General features: G+C 43.8%; 1 protein-coding gene across 1 annotated transcript in view; it reads right to left on the bottom strand.

The window, feature by feature from the left end:
* Positions 1–26,324, bottom strand: part of kif5c (kinesin family member 5C) — a 168,299-nt gene that overhangs the window by 95,169 nt on the left and 46,806 nt on the right. The window contains exons 2-3 of the mRNA XM_078229160.1: positions 6,382–6,472; positions 2,666–2,739 (exon numbers count right to left, since the gene is read on the bottom strand). Of these exons, the coding sequence (XP_078085286.1) occupies positions 2,666–2,739; positions 6,382–6,472 (165 nt within the window). The remainder of the gene's footprint in view (positions 1–2,665; positions 2,740–6,381; positions 6,473–26,324) is intronic.

Below are 26,324 nucleotides of genomic sequence, written 5' to 3' on the forward strand. Positions count from 1 at the left end.
CATCTGATAGTAAAGGGCCAAAACTACAAACTGCACCAGATGGGATCCACCATTGCTTCATTCTATAATCTCGTTTAAATTATAATCTAACCTTCTGCTAATGCATTTTACATTGAGATAACGGTTTCGATGATCATTCCACATTAATTCCCATGAGTAGCAATTGGGAGATGGAACATTAGATCGTTCTTTTCCCAGACCAGAGGCACATAGTGGCCAATTGCATTGGTCCTACCAGGGTCTGGACTGAAGACATTTAATATACAGAAGAACAGGAACTAAAGCTCTTGTCTATGTGGTTTAGAAGCACACACCACACAGTCAATTCTCTGTTGAATCTCCAAGCTAGTCAATAGTATTGCATTTTCCTAGAAAAAAATAAACCACCTTCTGGCTGGCATGTTCAGACAAGCTGCATAAAAACAAGAGGCAAACAATGGCAGGTACTGCTTTGTCACTCCACGGGCATGGGTAGGAACGCAGCATAAATTATGTCCAGATACTCTGCAATCAACAATCCAAATTATTCATCCCTTTGGATATGAAATGTGAAATGTAAAATTCCTCACATTTGCCCATCAATATCTGAACAACATCTGCAACCACTTAAAGGAAATGTTCTTTGAGAAGCTCATTCTGAACGAGCTTAATATTCCCTCATTACACTCATTCTAATGCTTCACATTAGAAACTGCATAAAGATCACTTAATAACCTTGGCACGAAGAAGACCAATGGAAAATGGGTTTAGGGGATTATTTCCTAAATGAAGGTGCAACAATCTCCTTAAGTGCTGCGGCAATTCATGATTAAATTAATACTGAGCTGCAAAATCACAGGACCACACCATCTGCTCGGTTCCATCTATGAAAAGAAACACTGTGGGTAAGCTTTCAAATCAGAATGCATGTACTAATTATTTTTTTTTACATACTCCACACAACGAAGGAAGCATCAAAACTCAATGAAATTTGAAGATGGATGGCAGAGAGTATCAGGGCCCGAAAAAAATATCGCACCTCAGAGAGGTAGGATCTGGATTTGGGCGAGTGAGTTTCCAATACCAGACATGGTTCTCTTGGGAGGCAAAATACTACTGAGAAGTTGGTTTCAGACACTGGTGTAAACGTGAGGCAAGTTACTTACTTGGCCTATCAGTTGGGATAGGGAGATTTTGGAATTGGATTTGGTAATTGACACACTGGCACAGTGGTTAGCATTGCTGCCTCACAGCGCCAGGACCCAGGTTCGATTCCTGACTTGGGTCACTGTCCGTGCGGGGTCTGCATGTTCTCCCCGTGCCTGCATGGGTTTCTTCCGGGTGCTCCGGTTTCCTCCCACAGTCCAAAAGACGTGCTAGTTAGGTGCATTGGCCGTGCTAAATTCTCCCTCAGTGTATCCGAACAGGCGCCGGTGTGTGGCAACTAGGGGATTTTCACAGTAACTTCATTGCAGTGTTAATGTAAGCCTACTTGTGACACTAATAAATAAACTTAAACTAAGTTATAATATTCAAAATAAACATAATTTTTCATCATTGGTTCAAATCACAGCAGCAAGTTAGAGTCATAGAGGTTTACAGCATGGAAACAGGCCCTTCGGCCCAACTTGTCCGTGCCGCTAATCAAGTTGGGCTATGAAAAGTGCCCTGGATTTTTTTAGAGCGATATAGATTTTTATGTTGCAGTGTTTGTGCACTGCTGTATATTTCTACCCAGATGGGCTGCATAAATTAAATGTTCTATGATCACAAAATAACCTGGGCAACTTGTCAGGCCTTAACACCACTGAAGCAGCATGCAATGAAATTTCTCAACTGCACAATAAGAGGAGGTTGACACCTAGGAAATGCTCAAAAGGGATGCGGAAAGTGTCATGTTCCGAGTCAGGGACAAACCAACTCCATCTGCTTTGTATCCTGAGCAAATCACTCCCCTCCTTCCACAGCTTCATCTGCAGAGAACAGGAGTGAGGGTACCTGTCAGTTCAGAATGGAAATGGTTCACTCCGGGTGAACTGGTTGGTATCGTCTACAAATGTATCATAGCCTTGGTTAAAGAGGCTGCCAGCATCCAATATTGAGTTGGCTTTGACCTGCTAATGCAGGAGTTGCTGCAATAGATTGTTGAACAAAATCAGCCATTTTGCCAAAGTGTAGCACCATTTATCCATCAAGAAACAGTTATAGAGTCAGAGAGTCATAGTTAAAGGAATGGTTGTGGCTATTAAGTACAGGTAAATATTAATGGGAAGTAATGTAGTCCAATGTGCAGAGGGCGTGACTGTCAGTTTATCTCAAGTTTATGATATTGGCCAGTTTAAAGGTGATTTTGAACAAATTTAAAGCATGAATCAATGGGATTAATGCAACTTCACTATCCACACTGGTACTCAGATGTTTGATACCCTTCAAGGTAAAGAAAGATAGTGAACAAGTAGTAGGAAAGGCTGTTTAAGGAAACAGTACAAATATGTGTTCAAGGAGCACCCAGATACACTTATGTAGATAGGAGAGAAAGAGAGTTATGATTCAAAAGGTGAAAACTTGCTTAGCTTTGTTCACTTTCGACGTGTAACTTGTCAATTCATTGGGGCAAAATGTTTTCAGAAGTGGATACTCTCTGCTTTTGACCACATGCATCATAAAACACAAATCAGCCATTTACCTCCATAGTATGTGTCTTGCCAGAGGACGTTTGGCCATAGGCAAAAATAGTTCCATTGTAACCATCAAGCACATCTGAAAAAGGATAACAAATTAGTATGATGAATGATGTAAATAAGTATTATGTTTAACTGAAGGTCATAAATTCACTAAATTGCTGCACAAACAACTGCCTCTGCAATAACTGTTACTCTACTACAGAAGTAATTCATTACATGTTTATGTACTTTGAGGCAGCTGAGATAAATAACAAGGTCCTTCAGATCTGGCTTTCAATTTGGACAATAAAAATATTTATCTGAATGCAACACACATAATCGGATATCATTAAATCATCCCTGATTATTGGTAAGCCACTGGGAGGGTCCATTGCCGGATGGAAAAGTGCTTGGTAAACCATGACAGCCTCCCAGTGGATTTCAGGGGCTGCGGTGGGAGCTTCTTCATGGCTATTCCACGGCCCACAGAAGGGGCCCCAGTGGCAAAGCCTTCCCCTGCAGTTGCAGTGTTGTCGCTTGAAGGTGATGGCTCCCACCCCCATGATCACCAGTGCCTGGCCCCGGTTCTTTAAAGCAAGCTCACCTGTCTTTGAGAGTGCCTCAGCATTGAGTTATACATAAGAACATAAGAACATAAGAAATAGGAGCAGGAGTAGGCCATCTAGCCCCTCGAGCCTGCCCCGCCATTCAATAAGATCATGGCTGATCTGACGTGGATCAGTACCACTTACCCGCCTGATCCCCATAACCCTTAATTCCCTTACCAATCAGGAATCCATCCATCCGCGCTTTAAACATATTCAGCGAGGTAGCCTCCACCACCTCAGTGGGCAGAGAATTCCAGAGATTCACCACCCTCTGGGAGAAGAAGTTCCTCCTCGTCTTCAGGCTGCCCCCCGCCCCCAGCGCCTCAGCAGTGCTGCTGAGGCTATCGAACAGCTGGCCCTCTGATTGGGCCAGCGTCTCCATCCTCAATTGGATGGTGGTCATCCTGGTGATGGCCTAGCCTGTTAATTGGCCATTAGCAGCAAAAATCAATTTTCTATTCTTCCAAGTGAATAATGTCACATATTGCGCTCTCACTTATTATACTCCACCTCTACCTTCTTGCTCATTTCTGTAATCTATCTCTTTGCAAACTCTTTGGCCTGAATTTCAGCCCTTTGGGTCCTCCTCACAGCTTACCTTCCACCTAGCTTTGCATCATCAGCAAACTTAGATAGATTACACTCATCTCTCCATCTAAGACATTGATAATGATTGTAAATTATTAAGACCCTCGTACTGATCCTTGTGGCACCCCAGAATATATGGTCCCATTGTCCCTACTATCTATTTCTATCCTTTAACCAATTCTTTATCCATGCCGAAACATTACCCCTTACTCCATGAGCCCTTAAATTGTTTAACAACCTTTCACGTGGCAACTTTGAGAATGCCATCTGAAAATCTACATCCACAGGTTCTCCTTTATCTATCCTGTTCGCTACATCCTTAAAAAGCATTGATAAATTTCTAAAATACAATTTCCCTTTCATAAAGCCATGCTCTGCCTCATAACATTCTGATTTTCTAAGTCATCTATTGCCCCATAGTTAATAATAGATTCTATCATTTTCCCAACAACTGATGTCAGGCTAACTGACTTGTCATTCCCGGTTTTCGTTTTTACCTCACAGGTGCTGGGTTTGTGACCTTGCAATTCACTGTTACCATTTCCAAATCCAGCAAATTTTGGAAGATTACAAAAAAATGTATCCACTATCTCTGCAGACACTCTTTTACCACTCAAGGGTGTTGGCCATCTGGGGATTTGTTCATTTTTAGCCCCATTAATATTTCCCCTAGTTTTTCTTTATGGTGTTACTTGCTTCAAGTTCCTCACTCGTAGAATACTCTTGGATCCCCATTATATCTGGTATATCTGTGTCTTCTACTGTGAAGCAGGCAACAAAATGTTTGTTGATAATCTCTGCCATTTCCTCATTCCCCATTATATCATATATCTCTTTCCCAGAAGATTCTTTGCTCAGTAACCCTATTCATTTCACAAAACAGGATCTGAAAACAGCTTCTTTCACAGTTTGTTTCATGATCTTTTGCTCCAGGAAACTGTAAAATACATTCCATGAATTCATCCTGCAATCTGCTTTATGATTTGTCCTGGTTATATGAAGATTAAAGTCCCTTCTTTATAAGCTCTTTATTTGTTGATTAATACTCTGTCTAACAGCATAACTATATTTATGGGACCTGTTAACTACTCCCATCAGTGCTTTCTGATATTTATTATCTCCACGCATACAGATTCGACTTCCTGCTCTTCTGAGCCAAGATCTTTTCTCACTCCTGTCCTATCTCTTCCTCTATTATCAGGGTGTCCCACGCCCTTATCCATTTGTCCGTCTTTTCAAAGGTGTGAAGCAGCCTGGAATACTTACCTGTGCCCATTACTTGGTACAAGGCAATGTGCTCAAACAAAAATTGCAATATTTGCTTGTGGTATGGTTGGAAGACTAAAAGTTAAGAGATTTCTGGTAGAACTTCTAGATTTGGCAAAAAAGTTTAAAATATCCTTTAGGGAAGGAAATCTGCTGTCCTTACTTGGGGCCTGATTTTACCAAAACTTCGCGCCCGAATTGCAGTAAAGTTGGGCGTCGGGCCTATACTGCGATCTGCACCAGATTCTGAGCAGATCGCGGCTTGACCGACACCCGATTTGGGCACGGGTCCAGCATGCACCTGAATCGGGCGGCCCGACGATTTAAATGCATTTGCATGCGGGGGGGTGGGGGGGTGGGGGGGGCGGGCGGAGAGAGGGTGTGACGTCTCATCCTCTGGGGGGGGGTGGTGGGAAGGGGGGTCGTGTGACCGATCATCCCCGGGATGGGGGGGCGGGGGGGGGGGGTGTTGTGACGTTTCATCCTCTGGTCGGGGAGGTTTAGCTGCCTGTCTGCGGCCGATCCCTCCTGGCACCATCACTGGTTCACTACCAGCCACAGATTACTCTTCCCTGCAGGTGTGAGAGAGTGGGAGAGATGGCTGTGACTGGTAGTGTACCAGTGATGGTGCCAGGAGGGATCGGCTGCAGACAGGCAGCGGAACCCCCCACCGACCTGAGGATGAGACGTCACACCCCCTCTCCTCCCCTCCCCCCCAGGGGATGATACTTCACCTCCCTCTCCACCCCCCACCTCAGGGATGATCGGTCACACCCTCTCCCCTCCCACCACCAACCCCCCCCCCCCCCCCCCCCGACCAGAGGATGAACGCCAGAGAGCCGCTCTCTCCACTTTCTGCTTTTTTGTTCGCGCCCGGGCGCGCTGTCAAATTTTTTTCGAACTGCGCATGTACAGTTCAGAGCTCCGATCGGTCCGCCAGCGCTAAGCCCCGCACACAGCGCGGAACGGGCCGGAGCCGGCAAAACGCGAATGGGCGCGCTGGAAAGAGGATTCCAGGCGCAGATCTATTTGACGCCCAGATTCGGCACTTAGACTCAAAATGGCAAAATTCCCCCCCTGGTCTGGCCTACATGTGACTCCAGAGCCACAGCAATATGGTTGACTCTCAACTGCTCTCGGGCAACAAGGAATGGACAATAAATACTGACCCACCAGTGACGCCCATGTCCCATGAATGAGTAAAAAAAAATGTCTTCCCCCCTCCTACAAAATGGCCTCATTTCAATAACTTGAAAGCTATGATCAGTATATCTTACCTTTAACAATCTGCTTGGCACATGCATTGTAAACTTGTTCCTGGGTCGTGTTTGGAGAAAACACTTTGTCAAACACAAAAGGTTTTCCTTGCTGAAAGAAGAAAACAAAAAGGAATTGACATTTTAAAATATGCTGCCAAACAAAGCCTTCAAACATACTATTTATTGTCTGCGGCCAGCATTTGTTATCCTGCTCTGAAAATGATACAAATGCACATTCAAGTGGCAAGACTGACTGACTGTCAACAATTGAAAAGCTAACTACTGTACCACAGTATCCACACTGTATATTTCATGGTGAATCCAAAATTGCTTGAATAATGCAACACACAGCACAGGGATGCACATCCTTTGTGGCTTTCATTCAGTTTCGGGTTTACAATCAGCATACTGGAGGTGGTGATGTAGTGGTATTGTCACTGGAATAGTAACCCAGGGCAAGATCTGGAGACCTGGGTTTGAATCCCACCATGGCAGATGGTGAAACTTGAATTCAATAAAAAAATCTGAAACTAATGATGACCATGAAGCCATTGTCACAAAAAAACCCCATCTGGTTCACTAATGTCCTTCAGGGAAGGAAATCTACCATTTTAACTTGGTCTGGCCTACATTTGACTCCAGATCCACAGCAATGTTGTGAATAAATGCTGGGCCAGCCAGTGACGCCCATATCCGTGACTAAATATTGGTGCTCATGCCAGCCTGCTGAATAACAGCATCATGATCAATCAACAGCTCCTGATCAACTAGATACTTACATAAGAACATACAAACTAGGTTCACAAGTAGGCCACTCGGACCTTCAAGACTGCTTTGCCATTCAATAAGATCTTGGCTGATCTGATTGTAACTTCAACCCCCCCCCCCATTCCTGTCTACCCCAATAACCTTTTACCCTCCCCCCACCCCCACTCTTGTTAATCAAGAATCTATCTAGCTCTGCCTTTAAAAAATCCAAGAACTTTGCTTCCACTGTCTTTGAGAAAGAGAGTTCCAGAGACTTATGATCTTCTGTGAGACACAAATTCTCCTCATCTCTGTCTTAAATGAGCGGTCGCTTATTTTTAAACAGTGATCCCTAGTTTTAGATTCTCCCACAAGAGGAAACATCTTCTCCACATCCACCCTGTCAAGGCCCCTCAGGCTCTTAAAGGTTTTGATTAAGTCACCTCTTAGTCGCCTGAACTCAACTTGAACCTCAGGATTAATCTGTACATTTTTTTTAGATGTAGTGTTTAACTTAATGTTATCTCAAGATAAGTTTGACAGGTTGACTTGAAAGGCAGGATTTTCCAGCCACGCTGGCTCCAAGACCAGAAAAATCCTCCCCCCCCCCGCCCCCCGCCAAGGTCAATGGACCTTTGCATGGTCCTGTGCCACCCATTATGATTCCCATGGCAGGCGGGACAGGAGAATTCCACCCAAAGTGTTCTAACCTGAAATTATTAAGTAAATATGCCATAGAAACATAGAAAATAGTTGCAGGAGTAGGCCATTCGGCCCTTTGAACCTCCACCGCCATTCAATATGATCACGGTTGATTATGCATTTTCAGTATCCCACTCCCGCTTTCTCTCCATTCCCCTTGATCCCTTTAGCCGCAAGAGCCACGTCCAGCTCCCTCTTGAACATATCTAATGAACTGGCCCCAACAACTTTCTGTGGTAGAGAATTCCACAGGTTCACAACTCGCTGAGTGAAGAAGTTCTTCCTCATCTCAGTCCTGAATGGCTTACCCCTTATTCTTAGACTATGACCCCCTAGTTCTGCACTTCCCCAACATCAGGAACATTCTTCCCACATCTAGCCTGTCCAGGATTTCATATGTTTCGATGAGATCCCCTCTCATTCTTCCAAATTCCAGCGAGCACAAGGCCAGTCGATCCGGCCTCTCTTCATATGTCAGTCCTGCCATTCCAGCAATCAGTCTGGTGAACCTTTGCTGGACTCCCTCAATAGCAAGAATGTCCTTCCTCAGACTAGGGAACCAAAGCTGCACACAATACTATTCATACAATACACAATACAATGACGAGTTTATTTCTATTATAAAAAGTGAAGATTGTTATCCAACATTGGCAAAAACCACTCTCAGGAACTATGCAGAGTATGGATCAGGACTCACCCTCATCCCAACCTCAGAATAGAACTCCCTGCAGCAGTCTGAACATTCCAGTTTCCCATTCCAGTAATTACCAAAGGAACAGTGATCAAAATGTTCAAAAATGATGCACATTGGCAATCTTCTGAGAGATCTTTTAGTTGTCCAGTGTGGATGAGTAGTAAAATGATGAAAGTAAGATATGCTACAAATTTAACACCAGATCCAGCAGTTGCTGAAGCTTTGAATGAGGGAGGAGGGTGGGGATTACTTTAGGCTGGAACAGCTTCTCGATAGGCAGCACTGGCATGTTTGTGCAGGAGATTATCTAAGAACTTTACATGATGTTCCTTGCTCCAGGAAGCTAGACTTCAAGGTGATTAATGTCCTGAATTATCCAGGACAATATAGCATATAGATACCTTGAAGGAAGTTCCTTGATGGCATTTTATTCTTTATCCAGGTTATTTCAATCTTATGCAGATATGATCCAAGACTCTAGTCAGATTTTCTAAAAAAAAAACCAACTGAATGCCCAAGTAACAAACTGCATTAAAAAAACTAAAGATCCAAGTAATAAATAAAGGTGGCACAGTGGTTAGCACTGCTGCCTCACAGTGCCAGAGACCTGGGTTCAATTCCAGCCTCGGGCTACTGTCTGTGTGGAGTTTGCACATTTTCCTCATGTTTGCGTGCGTTTCCTTCGGGTGCTCCAGTTTCCTCCCATAATCCAAAGATGTGCAGGTTAGGCGAATTGACCATGTTAAGTTGCCCCTTAATGTCCAAAGATGTGTAGGTTAGATGGATTAGCCATGGTAAATGTGTGGGGTTACAATGGATAGTCTGGGAGAAGGACCTGGGTGAGACACTCTGTCAGAGAGAGTCCGTGCAGACCCAATGGGCCAAATGGCCTCCTTCTGCACTGCAGGGATTTTATGATTCTACACTGCATATTTACCCAATGCTACATCCAATCCCTTTCTGACAAAATATCACAATTCCCTATTAAAATACACATCGACATTGGCGGTGGAAGTATAAGCACCAGTTTGGGCGAATGGTCGAATTAACGAAGCCCAAACTGACTGTCAGTACTGCTGGCCTATGTAAAAAAAAAAGGCTGTAAATGAGCCTGTCAGCAGTTAAGTCCCTGGCTACACAGAAAAAGCGTCAGAATGGAGGCTGTATTGTTGAAATGCTTCCAGCCAATCTGCAGTGCTCAAAATACTGCAGTTGAATGGCTGCAGCCACAGTGAACACTGCACAATTGCTGGTTACCCTGGTCTTCCTACAGTTTGTTTAAGGCCAGGCAGCTGACTCGTAAGCCAGGAGATCCATCAAACCGCCCGAAAATCAAATTAAAGCACCTTTCACATTAGTCTTATCATTATCTTTACATTCTTAATGATATTGTTTTGTGCCTGTGTTAAATTATATTATTGAATCAATTTTGAGCAACACAAGACACTAATTAGGCCTCTGCTGTACTTTGCTAATAGAAATGTTTAAAACGCATCATCTTAATGGAAAAGCATTTCTTGGGACCAGTCTTTAAAAAACAAACACTCAATGCAGTGATATAAATCATTCCAGACACATCATGTAATTTGCTTATGACATGGAGAAAATAATATTCAGCTCTTCTTCCTGTTCAATATCCTGCCAAACGTTTTCAACGCAACCCTCTGTCAAAAGCTTTATCACCTGTTTATACACTGGCTTGCTTCATGGAGGCTGGCTTTACAGGAGACACAAAACAAGCAAATATGGACAGGAAAGATGTTGATCCTGTTTTGTATTCTGCTGCGAATGCAGCAGGCTTACGTCAAAAAATTCCCAAGTGTAAACAGGTAGTTTCTTATAGCCACGCAGATTCATGCGTCTCTGCCCGCGGCACCTTGAAAATGATTATTTCTTAGCCACATGTCAGCTGAGACTGAATTTTGATCAAAATGCATGCACTGAATAAAAATTTGGTAATTAAAGGAGAAGCGTTTAAATTCGCTGCAACTGTGTTTCAAGATTCACACATTAAGGCAGATTAAGTACAATTTATCTGTTTGGCATTGTAGTTGCCAACTACACGCTACACACGTGTGGAAGGGTTTACACAATGTAATATGGGTCAAAGCTGCACAACTTTATGATATGACCTGAACCGGGGCATAGGGAGTGCAATTTCAAGGTTTGAAAAGACACTAAGCTTGGAAACATACTAAACAGTGAGAACTTCCTCCAAATATAAGGTGTGGCTATGGGCACCCATGTGGGTTCCAGTTATGCCTGTCTCTTTATGGGTTAACATCCGCAGTATTCTGCTTTTAACTTAGTGAGGAGGGTAGTAGCAGACTTTAAGGAAGATATAGGCAGATGCATGGCAATTGAGAAATGCAAGGGGATACAATTTGGGTAGGAAAAATGACAAAAGGCAATGGCCTGGATTTGAACACAGGTGCAAATGGCGACGTGGACGCAAAATCTCACGAGAGGCCAAAAGCGAAATCCTTGCCGGCAAGATTTTGCAGCGCAATCATCACTTCCCCTCGCATTGATGTAACGAGGTTCCTAACCTTCATTTAAATACATTATCATTTCATTAGCGAGCTTCCCGGGATTTCACCACCTGCCAACGTCACTTCACGTTGGCAAGGTATGGAGTAACGTGAGCCAGGCAAAGAGAGCACGCTGGGGACGCACAGCTGACTACAGCCCCCAAGGGGCAAAGGGGCATTGCCGGGCATTGCCCCTTGGAACTGCCCCCCAGCTGTGCAGGGCAGTGCTGGGGAGTTCCTTCTTGGAGCTCTGTTGGGCGGTGAGGAGGTGTGGGTGGGGTTTCCCCACGTCCATGGGAGAAGGGGGGTTCCTTGTGTCCGCGTGGTTAGGTGGGGGAGGGGGAGCTGTCTCCATACTCGTGGTTTGAGGCAGAAGTGGGGGGGGGGGGACGGTTAACCAGAGATCAGGGCACCCTTTAAAAAGTGCATCCTGGTAATCACTAGCCGCATGCGAGAATGTGTGTACACCTCATTTGTTGAAAATGACTGCAGATTATGTCCGGATCAGCTGTCAAGAAAATTTGTATCTAAACTTTGATCGTAAAACCTGTTTATATTCTGAAAGTTGACACCAGGAGAGCTAACACAAAGAGCGCCAGAGGGATGTTACATTAAATAAGGTGCACCTTGTAACTGGAGCTCGTAATTCTGATAGTGGTCTAATTGAAAACCCATTTCTCATCTGAATAAGTGAGAACAGCAAAGATAGTAAACTTGTTGCGATGGTTTCATTAAAACAAATCAATAGCGATTTTCATAGCAGCCCATCTTCAAACAGTTTCACTAAGGCAAAAAAAAGTGACAACTTAAACTCATGCTTCTAGAAAGTTCTCTCCTGTGAGATTCATGCTTCCTTTGTGAATGTACATGTAAAGATTTTCATTTTAAGCCATACAGTCAGCACAGTTGGTAATTTAAGTGTTGATCTAGAAGTTGTTTAATGATGATTCAAGTCTGAGGTCACGTACCAACCGACTGAAGAACAGTTTCTTCCCTGCTGCTGTCAGACTTGAATGGACTTACCTTGCATTAAGTTGATCTTTCTCTACACCCTAGCTATGACTGTAACACTACATTCTGCACTCTCTTGAATCTTTCTCTATGAACGGTATGTTTTGTCTGTAAAGCGTGCAAGAAACAATACTTTTCACTGTATGTTAATACATGTGACAATAATAAATCAAATCAAATCAAATCAAACTATGCATTTTGCTGTTTTGGCTTGTGGAGATTTTTAAAATAAATGCTGAAGACACTACAAAATTGAGTGATTAAGAGCAGACCTGACAACTTCCTGCCTGAAAAGGCAATTCAATTGAACTGACTTCCTCCCTATTCATAAATTGTTCACAGTGGAGATCTACCAATATTTTATAAAATATCCAAAACAAAAATAGTGCTTTGCTTTATTCTAAAATAAGACATTGTATAACCACTATTGGGACACCTATTCCACTTCCCACACTGACTACAATGATCCCACAATAGTGTTTTCTGTAACTAATAGAGAATTATCGATTATGAACTTTTCACTGATTAAGAGAAGGCATTAGAAGACTGTGGGTGGGATTTTCCAGCCGTGCTTGCCTCAAGACCCACCTCCCCCCGCCCCCCTACGTTTCCCGTGGCGGGTGGGACAGGAAAATTCCGCCCTGCATGCTTGCATTTGTAAACGTTATCGCCGAAAACCTCCAACCTTGCCTGCGGCTGTGATTCTCCACTGCTGCTGCAATGAATAGAGTTTCGGCCGAGTGCCAAATTCTCCATTCTCGCTGGCAGCAGGGCGGAAACAGACGAGATTGGAGAATCCCCAGCCATTATTGTTTTTGGTTAGTGGTTCTGAATATTTTTTAACATTTTGAAATGAGAATGAAGCTAGTTTAAGCGTCCCATTTTGCATTATGCACTAATGCCGTATGCTGGGCACTAAGAGCCGTAAGTAGGTCACGGGAAACAGGCTCTCCACGGGAAGTCAAGCTCTGATTTTGTTGACCATCATTATCTGCTCAAAGATGAAGTCATTCTGAAAATTAGTCAAACATACTATCATCTGCTAGCTTACATGTAATTATGCTAATTAACAATAATTGCTGGCTGTCCACTTAACAATGCAAGTTAAACTGTACGTTTCCAAGGAGGTTAAACTGAGTATAGACATCCTGGAGCAATTAAACATACCTTCTTTGAAGAATCATTTTCAGAAGCACTTTGTAGAGAAGCTACAGTGTTTAATTAATCTATGTCATAAAACTGAAATGAATGTTTTACAGAGGATTTATAACGAGGAGACTATTTCCATTGATTGGCAGCTCGTGAACCAGGGTCACGGCCTTCGGATTTTAATTAGAAGAACAAAGAGCAAAGCAGGAGTTCTCTTTGCACATAAGATTACGAAAAAAACCCCACAATGAATGGGTTATTGAAATAGAAGAATACGAAAGAATACATGAAGAAAAAAGAGGAAAACTGAATTACAATAACTAGCTCCAATTGGGTGTGTGTTGTGGAGAATCTGAGAAGCTGGGTTGTTCTCCATAGAACAGAGATTTGATTTGATTTATTATTGTCACGTATTGGTATACAGTGAAAAGTATTGTTTCTTGTGCGCTATACGGATACAGCATACCATTCATAGAGTACATAGAGGAAAAGGAAAGGGCGCAGAATATAGTGTTGCAGTTACAGGTAAGGTGTAGAGAAAGATCAGCCTAATTTAAGGTAAATTCATTCAAAAGTCTGATGGCAGCAGACTCATCATCCAAGTCCTTCTCTTTGGTGAATACTGACGCAAAGTAGTCATTTAATACCGCGCCCATTTCCTCTGGCTCCACGCATAGATTCCTTCCCTTGTCCTTGAGTGGGCCAACCCTCTCCCTGGCTCCCCTCTTGCTCTTTATATATGTATAAAAAGCCTTGGGACTTTCCTTAACCCTGCTGGCCAATGACGTTTCATGACCCCTTTTAGCCCTCCTCACTCATTGCTTAAGTTTCTTTCTACTTTCCTTGTATTCCACACTTGCTTCGTGTGTTCCCAGCCTCCTAGCCTTGACAAATGCTTCCTTTTTCTTTTGACTCAGCTCGTAATATCTCTTGTTATCCAAGGTTCCTGAAACTTGCCATACTTATCCTTCATCCTTACAGGAACATGCCGCTCCTGAATTCCTATCAACTTACACTTGAAATGCCACAGGCCAGATGTTGTTTTGCCCTCAAACATCTGCCCACGATCTACATTCTTCAGTTCCTGCCTAATAATTGTTGTAATTAGCCTTTCCCCAATTTAGCAACTAAGAGAGGGTAAAGGAAAAATTTGTTGTTGCTGTTGCTCCCTCGAGACAAGGATATCGTCTGCCAGGCTTTATAATGTGTGCATCCTCGGGTCACTCAGCAGGCTAATCCTGGAACCACAGCCCTTTGGGCAGAGGGGACAAGCATCCCCCGAAGGAAATGAAGGCAATCGAACCAAGGTTCAGCTCCATCTCCTTCCACTTTCGTTGCTTCTCTGCAACAGAGTTTATATGGTCAGATTCCGACTATAGACAAAAGACAGTGTTGTCTTTTAAACAGCATTTAGACAGTTACATGGGTAAGATGGGTATAGGGGATATGGGCCAAATGCGGGCAATTGCGACTAGCTTAGGAGTTCAAAAAGAAAAGGGCAGCATGGACAAGTTGGGCCGAAGGGCCTGTTTCAATGCTGTAAACCTCTATGACTCTATAGCGTTGCAGCTTGTTGGAGGAAGCTCTGCCGCAAAAGCAACTTAAAAAGGAATTAGATAAATACTTGAAGGGAATACTGAACATAGGATTATCGGGAAAGAGCAGAGGAATGAGATTATTTCCATAGGCTAACAAAGACACAGTCAGTTGAATGGGCTCTGTGATTCTATAACTGAAGATTCCTTCTTTATTGGCCTGGGGGGGAAACAGGATGGCAGTGAAGATAGGAAACTTGGTAAATCGGTCAAAATCTTCCCAGTAAGCAGTAAGGAGAGGAGGGAAGGAAGGCTGAATTTTGGATCATTGTTCTCTCGTTGCCTATGGAACTATCCCATTACCACCATTACACATATTTGGAGAGGTACTGTTCTCACTTGACAGAGAAAGGATACAAAATCACATCTGTCCTGAACAGTCATTCCACTTCACCAGCCAAATTAGGGAATCTCTTGATGTGAAAGAACCTGAGGCCAATTTAGAGAAAAATGAATTTGGGTACTTCCTCTCCACCTCGGGGGCCAGCAGTCAGAAGACACTTCTCCCAATGCCCAGCTACCTTTCATAACACTACGATATCAGTCACGGTTAGGAACACAACTAGTTCTCTTTTGAACCCTTGCAGCTAATTCAAGTTCATCTAGTTTTTTTTTATTAGAAGGTGCTCAAACAGATCCAGTTGCCGGAACAATTATTCAAAACTTCAGCTTGTTGTTACTGGGCAGCACGGTGGCACAATGGTTAGCATGCAGCCTCACAACACCAGGGACGTGGGTTCGATTTGCAGCTTGGGTCATGTTCCGGCACTTTCTCCCCTTGTCTGCATGAGTTTCCTCCGGGTGCTCCAATTTCCTCCCACAGTCCAAAAGGCGTGCCGGTTAGGTGCATTGGCCATGCTAAATTCTCCCTCAGTGTACCCGAACAGGCGTCGGAGTGTGGCAACTCGGGGATTTTCACAGTAACTTCATTGCAGTGTTAATGTAAGCCTACTTGTGACACTAATACTTGACCTTACTACAGTATAAAATTTTAACATCCACTGAAATAAAGCACTGATTTCACTGTGCAGAAGACTCTTTAAACCCAGGCCAGATCCTTGAGGCAAGAGCTGTCTGTTAGATAGTTTAAAGCCTTGCCAAGTGAATTAAGTTTGGGTGACCAACCTAATTTCTCCTAGAGAGCAAAGAAAATGCTCATAATTGTACAGTGAATTGACTTTCACTCATAGACAGACCATGAGAATGAATAGTGGGAAATTAATACGTTCATGTTGGGTAAAGTGCAGGAATCTTGCAGATTGGAATTAAAACATATTCCTGATGTAGGGGGGCTGTCCTCAACATTTAACACAAACTATGCCATTCTGAGCATTCCTAATGCTGACCGTGTATGTTAAAAGTGGAAAAAGACAATGCCCCATTCCAATACACATCCTCACATAAAAAGCAAGGCTTTAAAAATAACACCAATAAACACGTTTCCATTACATTTCCGTAGTAATGTTACTATATCCTTAGACATTTCACAGAGGCTACTTCAAGCATGTTGTCAATGGTGGAGGTGCTGCTATTGGAGCAAAGAACAAAGAACAAAGAACAATACAGCACAGGAACAGGCCCTTCGGCCCTCCAAGCCCGCGCCGCTCCCTGGTCCAAACTAGACCATTCTTTTGTATCCCTCCATTCCCACTCCGTTCATGTGGCTATCTAGATAAGTCTTAAACGTTCCCAGTGTGTCCGCCTCCACCACCTTGCCCGGCAACGCATTCCAGGCCCCCACCTGCACTAAGCAGATTGGAACTTGTGTAGGCACGAGGCCTGCAATCACTAATTTTGCAATTGTACATTTTTGCATTTTATTTTTGCTTTGCTCTTTATTGGAAGAGAACCTGTATTGAATTTTAAAAAGTTACTTAGTGGACCTTAAAACTAAATGCGATTGTGCTTTTGATTATGTCAAACAATTCATCAGTTACATAATCAATAGTGATATTATTAACTGTAGACTTTGGGGCGGCACGCTGGCACAGTGGTTAGCACTGCTGCCCCATAGGGCCAGGGACTCGGGTTCGATTCCCAGCTTGGGTCACTGTCTGAGTGGAGTCTGCACATTCTCCCCGTGTCTCTGCATGGGTTTCCTCCAGGTGCTCCAGTTTCCTCCTGCAGCACAAAAGACGTGCTGGTTCAGTACACTGGCCATGCTAAATTCTCCCTCAGTGTACCTGAACACGTGCCGGAGTGTGGCGACGGTGTGGGATTGTCACAGTAACTTCATTGCAGTGTTGATGTAAGCCTACTTGTGGCACTAATAAATAAACTTCTTTTGCCCCAAGACGTTGCTTTCAGCTGGTCAGAACAGGCCATATTCACAGCTGTTGTTTTGTCTAAACTACTGTGGTTCCTTGTGCTAGATTTGCTAAAATAAAAGTTGTTTCCTATTATTTAGCAAGAATCAATTCTTATTGCATTTGATGATCCTTGAACAATGATAATGGATAACCTTGCACATGAGGTGGTCAGAAGGTGTGGACTCAGGAGATGGCGTTTGACTGATGGGCTGTATAACCTGGTTGATGACAGGTTGAGAGACAACATTAAAAAGCTGTGTAAAGCAGCCTGAATACTACAGAGTCTGTAAGCTTGGCAGTGCCTGTGAGAAGCATTTGAGAAGGACTCATGGTGGCCAGACTCTTGTTTTGGGAAAGTCTGGATGAAGGTCTCAAAAGGCTGGAATGGGGCCAGAAATTGGACTGAAAGTGGCACAGCATCCAACGATCGGGGCTGCGACACTGAGGACTGCAGAGGAAAGGACATTGAAGGAGTGACTGAGCAGACCGTATACCCCATGCATTATTTTGAAACTTGGGGAGGGGGATTCTCCCACCCTGCTGTGCTTATTTTGAGATTTTACATGTTATTTCTGCTAGATTTTGTACATTGGCCAGGCCCAAGGGGGCATTGACCAACAGGACTCGGAGCTAAAGCAAATGTCCCACGTGCCCACACAAAATGTAAGAACTCAAAAAGGGCACAAAAGCCCTGGGAGAAGCGAGCGAGACAGGAAGAGGGTAAAAGAGAAAGTAAGAGTGCAGGGGAGAAGTTAAAAATGAAGCTCCCAGTAAGAGAAGAAGACAGAAAAAACAGGAGGTGGGCCTCAAAATATTTCATAGCATAAAGGTGTGCCATGACATATAAAAGATTGAGAATCACTGCCTGGGAGAACTATGTGAAGCTCTGGTTGCCATGTTATCAACATCATATTGAGGCACTGGAGAGGCTGCTTAGAAGATGATATGGATGATACCAGAAATGACAAGCTGATCTCTTTTCACTTAAAAAGCTATGTCAGAGAGGTGTTTAAAAATATGAAAGATTTTGACCAAGAAAATACAAAGAGAATGTTTCCTCTTATGGGAAGGAGTGTGAGCCATCAATGTGAGATGGTCACCAGAAATCAAGTAAGGAATTCAGAAGAAACTGACTTCCCCAAAGAATGGTGAGAATGTGGAACTCGATACCACAAGGAGTGTTTGAAGCAAATAAAATAGAGGATTTTTTTTTTAGTTTAATTATTGGTGTCACAAGTCGGCTTACATTAACACTGCAATGAAGTTACTATGAAAATCCCCTAGTCGCCACACTCCAGCGCCTGTTTGGGTACACTGAGGGAGAATTTAGCATGGCCAACGCACCCTAACCAGCTCATCTTTTGGACTGTGGGAGGAAACCGGAGCACCTGGAGGAAATTCACTCAGACACGGGGAGAACGTGCAAACTCCGCACAGACAGTGGCCCAAGCCGGGAATCGAACCCGGGTCCCTGGCGCTGTGAGGCAACAGTGCTAACCACGGTGCCACCGGGCCGCCCCATTTAAAGGGAAGCTGGTCAAACACACGAAGGGAGAAGGCGCGTTACAATGAAAGATTTAGACAAGGAAAGGTGGGAGGTGGCTTGAATGGATTCTAAATGGCAGCGCGGACAGGTTGGCCTGAATGGCCTGCTTCTATCCCCTTTATCCTGTGTAAAATTTGGAAATCTTCAAAACGAAAGGGAAGTTGGAGGTGATCTCAGGCAGTTTTCTAAAAAATTTTGTCAAATGGCTATTTAACTTATTTTCCTGCTTTGCAAGCAGTTAATTCTAGTTTAAATAATTAGAGCAGGAGTTTCCATATTTATCACAAATCTAATTGGATGAAGATGATGATGTTCAGAGTGTTCACGTTATCACAGTGCACAGACGCTTTAACAAACATAAATTTCAGGTTTCAAGCATATGCTGTCCATATCGGTAAACATGCGCGAACCCAAATGAAAGACATCCCTCTCCATACTATGATAAGTGCTTTAAATCCTATACAATGGCAGCACGAATATTGGTCAGTTGGTCGAACAACACCGAAAGGTGAATTTTAACTACTGGGTGGCTGGTGGATTGAATGCAGTTTTTCAGGGAGGGATGGGATTTGAGTGGACATGGAGCCCAGGATGGCAATGGCTCACATTGCCCTCGTCCTACACTTATCCTTTAATGCTCTGCTTTGGAACAAAGAACAAAGAAAATTACAGCACAGGAACAGGCCCTCCGGCACTTCAAACCTGCACTGGCCATGCTACCCATGTGAACTAAAACCCCCTACCCTTCCAGGGACCATATCCCTCTTTTCCCATCCTACTCATGTATTTGTCAAGACGCCCCTTAAAAGTCACTATTGTATCTGCTTCCACTACCTCCCCCGGCAGCGAGTTCCAGGCACCCACCAACCTGTGTGTAAAATACTTGCCTCGTACATCTCCTCTAAACCTTGCCTTTCGCACCTTAAACCTATGCCCCCTAGTAATTGACTCGTCCACCCTGGGAAAAAGCTTCTGGCCATCCATTCTGTCCATGCCCCTCATAATCTTGTAAACTTCTATCAGGTCACCCCTTAAACTCCATCGTTCCAGTGGAAACAAACCAAGTTTCTCCAACCACTCCTCACCAGACCAGGCAACATTAGGGTAAATTTTTTCCGTACCCTCTCCAAAGCTTCCACATCCTTTACTGCTGAGCACAGCATTCAGGGCACTTAATTTGCCCAGCAGGCTGTTAAAGTTGCACATGGATCCATATGATTTGTATAGGCTAATAAGGCTCCCACCTGATTCAGGAGGCCCCAAGTTAAAATGGTGGCCAAGTGGGAACCACCTCCACTTCATACGAAATGCAATACCTGCATCTCAACTCCACTACCATCCTGCTTCTGCCGGTTGGAAGGACTTCCAATTCTCCCTCCTCATTCTATACTGATGTCCAGGTACAATTTGAAAAATGCAACACTAAATGTTACACACAGGATATGATTATGGATGATGGAGCTATTTGAGTTGAGTCACTGTATAAATTTGCAAATAAAATTTCCCCAATTCGAAAAAACAAATGCAGGCCGCACTCTGTAAAATTATTGATTGCCCAACATAAATATATATTGGATTATATGGACAGCTGACTGCATGTAAAATCTCATTTTTTCAAAGCAGATGCTCAAGATTACAATTTCAGAATTGAATGACTCCTGACAAAATCTTGCAAGATGCTGAATTTAATCAGTGGTTTAGAGCTACAGTGTAATTTAAATATAATGGCCATTACATTTTGTCAATTTGCTGAAGAGAAAATGCCATTAAATATGAGAGTTTCACACAGGAAACCAGTATTTTGTAGCACTGTCCTTAATATTAATGAAGATCCTTTAACTGGGGAGTGAGGGAGGAATACAAGGGTGGAGCGGTTACACAGTGGTTAGCACTGCTGCCTCACAGCTCCAGGGACGCGGGTTCAATTCTGGCCTTGGGTGACTGTCTGTGTGGGGTTTGCATGTTCTCCCTGTATCTGCGTGGGTTTCCTTCGGGTGCTCCATTTTCCACTAACTATCTAAAGATGTACAGGTTAGGTGAATTGGCCATGCTAAACTGACCCTTGGCATCCCAGGATGTGTAGGTTAGATGAATTAGCCATGGGTAATGTGCGGGGTTGCGGGGATAGGGCAGGGGAGAGGGCCTGGGTAAAATACTCAGTCAGAGAGTCGGTGCAGGCTTAATGGGCTGAATGGCCTCTTCTGCATTGTAGGGATTCTATGATGCTATGAGGCGTGAACTTAGGCCACTCACCAGAGAAACATATTGCAATTGCAAGGTGTTGAGTCACTGGCAGTGACCCACCGTAGGGCCTGGGGGAAAGGATCATGTACTGTTGTGCTGGGAGGAGATCTATCCCTGTCCCACCCATCTTACCAGTCAAATAGATAGATTTTACAGGAACTTATCATAGAAATCATAGAATCATAGAAACCCTACAGTACAGAAAGAGGCCATTCGGCCTATCGAGTCTGCACCGACAACAATCCCACCCAGGCCCTACCCCCATATCCCTACATATTTTACCCACTAATCCCTCTAACCTACACATCTTCTGGGTGGTAGACAGCCCAACACCAGCTCAGGGGGAAACAATTTGGGAAAGGGGACATTAAACAGGCTTTAAGCTCCTCTTTTGCTTATGCAGAGTGCCCAATGTTTGTTTTAGGTACACAACCGCCATTTTTGATGCCTATGCCAATATGGTGGCTGACGCATTAATGCTCAGAGCATCACCTGTTATATTGGATAATGTTATGTCCAAATGGATTTAAGTGTCATTGGGCTGGACTTTCCCATGAGTTTCAGGCCCTGACATCAGGAACAAATGAAGATCTCAAGGACACACTTGTCTGCAGCAATATTCCACGAGGTGGCCTCCTGATTAGTCACCTCAAGACTTGTCCAATTGAGGAGAGTTAGCTGGATTGGCAACTCTGAAGTCTCGGGAACTCCACCAAGGCAGCTTGAACAATGCGAGGGTTCTTCAAATTGGGGTGATCCTCAGAGAGGAAATGTTAATTTGGTAAGGTAGATGACTGAGGGTGAAAGCCCTTGTGGAGAGAAGGGGAAAACAGCTCTGAATGGAGCACAGAGGGCCTCAGGAAATGCCTAGCAGCTGCTGACTTCCTGTGTGGCTACTCTGAAAGGTCATCCCTAATAGGGGGCTTCATTATTTAAGATGAACGCCCACCTCTCCCAACGTGGCTTCTACTATTTCACCAGCAGCTCCCCCATGCCCCACTGCCCTCAGGCCACCAGCCGGGGAATGGTAACATTGAGATTCTGGGCTAATACCTTTGTCTGCAATTAGCATTCTGTATAGTTTTTGAAAGCCCAGCAATAAAATCGCTGCATTAGACAACCTTTAGAGATCGGAGGGTCAGAACAAACGTCAGCACTCTGAAGCAATTTTGGAATGATTTCCCGCTACTGATGCAAATGCTGCTGGAGCAGCAGTTCTGCAAAGCTTTTAAGGATATCGATATTCCACGCACATGCACAGTTTATATTCAGTGAAAACGTCTCCAAACAGACTACGTAACAACGATTTGTCAGTTTAAAAACATTGGGTCTCATCTTCTAAGTGCCGTACAATAAATATAAGGCCATAAAGAGAAATGAGAGGAGAAAAACCTAGCTTGAGATCCAATCCAATATTATCGTAGGAGACTTATTAGAAATAAGCTCGATTTTTTCAGTGGTTAAATTATAATTTAAGCTGTGGAAGTTCTCAAAGGTGGAGGGCCACTGCATCAAGGGTAAATTAGAGGCATCAAAGGAACAGAACCTCAAAATGTCACAAAAAGAATTCAATTTCTTGGCAAGCAGAACTAGAGGCAATATTCAAAATCGAGGGTGGTGCCATGGTGGTATTATTACTGTTACTAATAATCCAAAGGCCCAGACTAGTACTCTAGGGGCCTGCGTTTAAATCCCACTCCGGCAGCTGGTGGAATTTAGATTCAATTCATAAAGTCTAGAATTAAAATCTATGTTCAGTAATGATAAAACTATTGGATTGCAGTAACAACAGACAACCTTTAGGAAATCTGCTCCTTACCTGGTGCGGCCTACATGTGGCTCCAGACCCACAGAACTTTGGTTAACTCTTACCTGCCCTCTGAAGTGGCCAGCCAAGCCACTTGAAAGGAATCAAACTGGACAGACCTGGTATTGACCTAGGCACTGGAAATGATAATGGCACACCCTGCAACGTCCTCCTCACTAACATCTGGCAACTTGTCCAAAGATGTGCAGGTTAGGTGGATTGGCAATGCTAAATTACCCCTTAGCGTGAGGGGGCTAGCTAGGATAAATGCATGGGGTTATGGGGATAGGGCTTGGGTGGGATTGTGGTCGGTGCAGACTCGATGGGCCGAATGATCTCATCTGCACTGTAGGATTCTATGATTCTATGATTCTGCCATGACTGGGAGAGCTGTCCTGCAGACTAGTCAAGCAAGGACCAGGCAAAGTCATGTCCACCAGGTCATAGCTTACCATTCCTGGGTATGTCCTGTCCCATTAGAGTGCAATGGTACACAGTCAGGAGGGCATTGCCCTCAGAGTCCTCAACATTGACTACAGATCCTGTGAGATCCCATGACATCAGATCAAACGGGAGCAGGAAAAAAATTCTTCCTGATTGTTCCCCATTGTTCAGAATGGAGACAACTTGTCCATCAAACTGCATCAACCCTCTGAGTCCCAATGTCTGATTGATGAGGCAGTACGTTGCCACAGAAGGTTAGAACTAAAGAAAAAAATCACAAGATCTTTTATAAATATTTTAAGGGCACGAGGAATCAGGAAAAGAGTAGGTTGGTTAGGAACCAATTGCCCATTAGACAACTGGGTGTGGAGCCGGAAGATGTATATGAGGTACTAAATTGTGGAATTGAGGATACAAAATGTATATGAGGTACTAAGTTGTGGAATTGAGGATACAAAAACCTGTGTATACGAATTAGGAACAGGAGTAGACAACTCAGCCCATTTGACTGATCTGCCAAGCAACAAGAACATGGCTGATCTCAATGTAACTTCAACTGCACATTCCTATCTACCCTGATAATCTTTCACCAGCTTGCTTACCAAGAATCTATCCAGCTCTGCTTAAAAATATTCAAAGACTCTGCTTTCACCGCCTTTTGAGGAAGACAGTCCCAAAGAATCACAACCCTCAGAGAAAAAATTCTCCTCATTTCTGTTTTAAATGAGTGACCTCTTATTTTAAAACAGTGAGCCGGAGTTCTAGATTCTCCCACAACAGGAAACATCCTTCCCTCGTCAATCCTGTCTATACTGACTAGCACTGACGATTCCGTCCTGGGCTCACTATCACATGAAAATTCCAATTTAAATATTAAAAGCAGCCTTACGTCTTCCTGGGCACAATCCTGATCACCCCGGAAATCCGGGGCTGATAAGATGGCGAGAGGCGAGAAACCGGGCGCAAACCTGATCTTTCGCCTCTTGCGTGATCTTACCGGCTCACCACGCTCATTGACCAGCGTGACAAGCTGGTAAGACCACCCCCATAGTGTACGCAGTATTCCAGATGTGGTCTCACCAATTATGTGCCATTATGTGCCAGCCTACAGGACAGAGGTGGTTCTCAATATTACAGAGCAACTGAGAAGCAGGCATGCAATTGGAACCCAGCAATAATTCTATCCTTAAATTTATGTTGTTATAAAACCCAGGCCAAAAAATTCTATAACTGAAGCATAACCTCCACATTTTTGTATTCAATTCCCCTTGCAATCAATTATAACATTCTATTAGCTTTCCTAATTACTTACTGCACCTGTTTACTAACCTTTCGTGATTCATGCAGCAGGACACCCAGGTCTCGCTGCATGTCAGAGCTCTGCAATCCCTCACTATTTAGATAATAAGATAGTTTTTTTTATTCTTCTTTCCAAACTGGACAACTTCACATTTTCCCACATTATAGTCAATTTTCCCACTCACTTAACCTATCTACATCCCTCTGCAGACTCCTTGGGCGGGATTTTACAGCCTCGCTCGGGCGAGACTGGAAATTCTCGCCCGAGGTCAACCGAGATTTCCAATTTCGGACTCTCGTCCGTGCCGTTTCCGTGGCGGGTGAGGTGGTAGAGTTCCAGCCCTTCTGTCCTCTGCACAACTTTCATTCCTCCCTCTATTCGTTTCATCAGCAAATTTAGCAACCATACTTAGAAACATAGAAAATAGGTGCAGGAGTAGGCCATTCGGCCCTTCGAGCCTCCACCGCCATTCAATATGATCATGGCTGATCATGCACTTTCAGTATCCCACTCCCGCTTTCTCTCCATTCCCCTTGATCCCTTTAGCCACAAGGGCCACGTCCAGCTCCCTCTTGAACATATCCAACAAACTGACCCCAACAGCTTTCTGTGGTAGAGAATCCCACAGGTTCACTACTCTCTGAGTGAAGAAGTTCTTCCTCATCTCAGTCCTGAATGGCTTACCCCTTATTCTTAGGCTGTGACCCCTAGTTCTGCACTTCCCCAACATTGGGAACATTCTTCCCGTATCTTGCCTGTCCTGTCCCATCAGGATTTTATATGTTTCGATGAGATCCCCTCTCATTCTTCTAAATTCCAGTGAGTACAAGCCCAGTCGATCCAGTCTCTCTTCATATGTCAGTCCTGCCATTCCAGGAATCAGTCTGGTGAACCTTCGCTGGACTAACTCAATAGCAAGAATGTATTTCTGCAGACTAGGAGACCAAAACTGCATACAGTACTCTAGGTCCCTTCATCCGAGTGACAATCAGATCAGCCATAATCTTACTGAATTTCAGTAAGGTGGGGCCAATTGGCCTACTCCTGTTCCTAAATTGTATGTTGGTATTTTCGTATGAAGTACCCTGGAATATGAGGTGTTCAGTAAAGTAAGAAGAGGGAGGAAAGGATGGGGGGAGGTGATGGTATTGATTAAGAAGAATATTGCAGTGCTGAAGAAACAGGATGTGCCAGAGGGATCTTGAAGTTGTTAAGGCACCAGGACTGGGTGAGACTTATTGAAGGATATTAAGGGAAACTGGAATTGAAATTGGGGAGGGGCTGACCATAATTTTCCAACCTTTCTCAGTCTCAGGAGTGGTTAAGAGGGAAATTGCAAATACAGTGCCCTTGCTGGGAGTAAAGATAAGCCCAACAACTAGAAGTCAGTTTAATCTCAGTGGTGGGGAGGTTTCTAGAAAATATAATTAATTCATAGTGACTTAGCAAGTGTGGGTTAATTGAGAAAACCGGCATGGATTTGTTAAGGACGAATGTAAAACAAAGGACACAATTCTAAAGGAGATGCAGGAGGGACTTGGGTCCATTTCTGGGCATCACACTTCAGGAAGAATGTAAAGGCCTGAAAGAGGGTGCAGAAAAGCTTCATGAGAATTACTGCAGGGCTGAGGGATGCCAGTTAAATGGTTTGATGGGAGTTGTTATCCTTGGAGAAGTGATGGTTGAGAGGAGATTAGCTAGAGGTGTTCAAAATCATGAGGGTTCTGGACAGCATAGAGAGGGTGAAACTATTCCCATTGGTGGAAAGATTGAGAACCAGAGGGCACAGATTTAAGGTAATTGACTAAAGAAGCAATAACGACATGAAGAAAAACTTTTACTACAAGTGGATCTGACTGCACTGACAGTGTGGTGAAAACAA

The sequence above is a fragment of the Mustelus asterias genome, chromosome 14 (genome assembly GCF_964213995.1).
Source record: "Mustelus asterias chromosome 14, sMusAst1.hap1.1, whole genome shotgun sequence".
In the NCBI taxonomy this organism is placed as follows: Eukaryota; Metazoa; Chordata; class Chondrichthyes; order Carcharhiniformes; family Triakidae; genus Mustelus; species Mustelus asterias.